Source organism: Olea europaea, chromosome 10 (assembly GCF_002742605.1).
Source record: "Olea europaea var. sylvestris chromosome 10, O_europaea_v1, whole genome shotgun sequence".
NCBI classification, from domain to species: Eukaryota; Viridiplantae; Streptophyta; class Magnoliopsida; order Lamiales; family Oleaceae; genus Olea; species Olea europaea.
The window spans coordinates 35,047,451-35,050,430 of NC_036246.1; the positions used below are offsets into that span (position 1 = coordinate 35,047,451).

Genomic DNA, 2,980 nt, shown 5'->3' on the forward strand with positions numbered 1-2,980 from the left:
CTTTACAGAATCCTATCATCATCCTAAATTTCAAATACATTATCAATCCTCACTTAATGACAATCCCCTCTCCCTTTGTATGCTTCCCTGCCTTTGTAGGCTTGAATGTCCCCTGATGTTTATATAACCAGGACGCTATGTCTAGCCTCGTTCTCCCAGCGTCAAATTTCTTCGACATAGAATCTTTGTCATCGTGGAGCAAGTATTCAGCTTATATAATCGTGAATATGCTGCAATCATGCTTGAACAGAAGCATAACATAATTTATTAGGTACGATACTTTTAACATGAATCATGTCACATATTAAGAAATTATAACAAGTTAGGCCACAAACATATAGAGTCTTAGACACATAGGAACAATAGGTCACAGATACATATAATCGTATATAAATCATGCATTTAATGTCACGTATACAGAGAATGGAATGCAATCCATTAACAAATCCATAAACATCACTTTCAAGTGGAAATATTAGATTAAATTAGGAAATAGACATATAGAAGTAATTAATTTTTTTCATGTATAAGATATTTAAGGAACTTTGTTAACATAAAATCAAAAAATAAAACAAAAAAATGAAATATTTAAAATATGTATATTATAATCAAATAACAATGTGAAAATGTTCTAAAAGATCACTTAAATACAACTCGTCTTGCAGTTTTCGAGGCAAAAATATCAATCAATTTTGTATAATCGAGTTGTTCAACCATTTCTTTTTCAATTGATAACATGGCTAAACCATTCAATCTTCACTGTGACATAGTTGATCGAATATGAGTTTTGATCAATTTCAACTTGGAGAAACTTCTTTCTACTGATGCAATTGTAACCAGGATGGTGAACAAAATCTTGTAAGCAATGCAAGTATTTGGAAAACAACCATTCATTTTCTTCAAGTAATGTAGCACATCAATTGCTCTTTTTGTTTCACTAGTTAAATAGCACCTCAAGATGATCAACTCTGAACACAAATCATCACCTATAATGTCTGAATGTCCATTATGTTTTAAATACTACTCAAGATTCATACAGGATTTCAATAAACTGTCAACTTGCATACAAATTAATCTGTCCAAGTTAAAAAAAAATCCACATATTTCTTTATAATGTGTAAATTGTTCAAAATGAGTTTGAAGTGATGATCAAGCTTGATCAATTATAAAGAGAAAATGCTCAACTCTAAAAGATTCTTTAGTCGAGTATGTTACCTCTTCAGTTCCACTTTTATCGAATTGCTTTTTTCTTCGAATGCTACGTCTCTCTTGAAATATAGCTTCAATTCCCATTTCACTTGCCATTTGTTTAGCTTCATTCATGGATTAATATACATGCTTTCGGCTTGAAAAAATTTACTCACAGTATTGACTGCATGCAACAACTTATACCAAATTACAATGCCTAGCAAAAACTCAAAATTTTCAACTTCATATATTGCTAAGGACTCAGCTTCACTTTTTGTCTTTGGATCTTCAACAATGTTTGCCAAGTCAAGTAAAGCGTTTCTTATTTGTATAGATTGTTCTTTTATAGGCTTCACACTTTCCACATGACTTTCCCAACTTGTTTGCAACAATGGCTTAAGTGTCAGACTTTGAACCTTATCTTTAAAAAATTTTCATCGTTTGGGAGAAGAAGAGAACAATGTGTAGATTCACTGTATCACTCCAAAGAAGGATATAGCTTTCGAAAAATAATTTGACATATCACATAATGTTAGATTAAGGCTATGACAACCACATGGAGTATAGAAAGCTCTAGGGTTTATTCCAAGTAACCTTTTTTGTACACCCCTATGTCTCCCGCTCAAGTTAGCTCCATTGTCATACCCTTGACCTCTTATATTATTAATATCAAGCTCAAGATTCTTTAACACAATTTTAAGCTCAGTGAAAAGTCCAAATCCTGATGCTTCATCCACATTCAAAAATTCAATCCAATATTCCTGTACCATCGGTGAGCCTACCGAATCATCCACACATCGTATTACTGGAGACATTTGTTCTTCATTGCTTGCATCTGAAGTACAATCAAGTATGACGAAAAAAGATTTTGCATGTTTCACTTTTGTGACGATTGTACTTCTCACCTCGCCTACCAACATTTGTATCAATTCATTTTAAATCGTAGGGCCCAAATACTATACTGAATCTCACGTGCTTGAGCACGTCGAATGTGTTCTTCCATTATTAGATCGAACTCAGCAACCATTTCTATCATTTGCAAAAAAAGTCCGTTGTTCTCAACATAAAGTTGCTCACAATCTTCTTGAAATGCCAGAGTATTTTTAGCGAGTCTTTTCATAATAGCAATTATTCTCGTTAACACTTGTTTCCAATGCTCTTTTTCTTTGTTCATGAACAGTTGTTTGCTTTCATCAATTTAATGTTTTGTTTGAAGCCTATTTTCCAGTTCCATCCAACTAATCATGCAACCTATATGCTCCTTAGGCACTTCGTGATAAGTAAGACGCCGATGCATATTATGCCAATCATTGTATCCATCATTATCCAATTGGCCAATATTTTTAACCATTTTTTCTGTCTTAAATAACTTGCAGCAAAAATAGAAGATCCTATCCAAAGAAATTGAATACACTAGCCATCTTCTATCAGTTGTCTGTCCATTTGCCATTACTAGCTTTTATATTCTGATGATTCAAAATGTCTACCTTGACCATCTCTAGGAAACAAGATGTCATCAACTCTTTTTGGATCCATTTCAACTAAAAAATCCCTTATCTTTTGATCAATGTAAACGATCTTCCAATTTTCAGGATCATTAAAATTCAAAGAAAAGCAATTCTCTTAATTTAAATCTTCACGTTGAACATTATTTTCATCATTCTGTTTTGACTAATCCATATTTGCAGTTTCAATCATTTCTTTGTTCTCTTTCCGTTCATCCACATGATCATTGTCATTATCATTCCGATTCTGTTGTTCCTCAATCGTTAAGTTCTCTAGTGTTCCTTCC

At 32.8% G+C, this 2,980-nt stretch overlaps 1 protein-coding gene across 1 annotated transcript; it reads right to left on the reverse strand.

Annotated features, from left to right (window-relative positions):
• Positions 1-1,319: 1,319 nt before the first annotated feature.
• On the reverse strand, positions 1,320-2,724 carry LOC111400583. The gene is made up of 4 exons (XM_023027991.1): positions 2,676-2,724; positions 2,146-2,217; positions 1,783-2,023; positions 1,320-1,566 (listed from the first exon to the last, which is right to left on the reverse strand). The coding sequence occupies exons 1-4, from the start codon at positions 2,722-2,724 to the stop codon at positions 1,320-1,322; spliced, it is 609 nt and encodes a 202-aa protein (XP_022883759.1).
• Positions 2,725-2,980: the final 256 nt, after the last annotated feature.

Bases quoted from the DNA above. Each gene is read 5' to 3' on its own strand.
- LOC111400583 (XM_023027991.1), bottom strand. From the start codon at position 2,724: ATGGATCCAAAAAGAGTTGATGACATCTTGTTTCCTAGAGATGGTCAA. The intron at 2,218-2,675 runs GTAGACATTTTG...TGCAAATGATAG, and splicing joins GTTTCCTAGAGATGGTCAAG to AAATGGTTGCTGAGTTCGAT. The intron at 1,567-1,782 runs GTTACTTGGAAT...GTTGCAAACAAG, and splicing joins CATAGGGGTGTACAAAAAAG to TTGGGAAAGTCATGTGGAAA.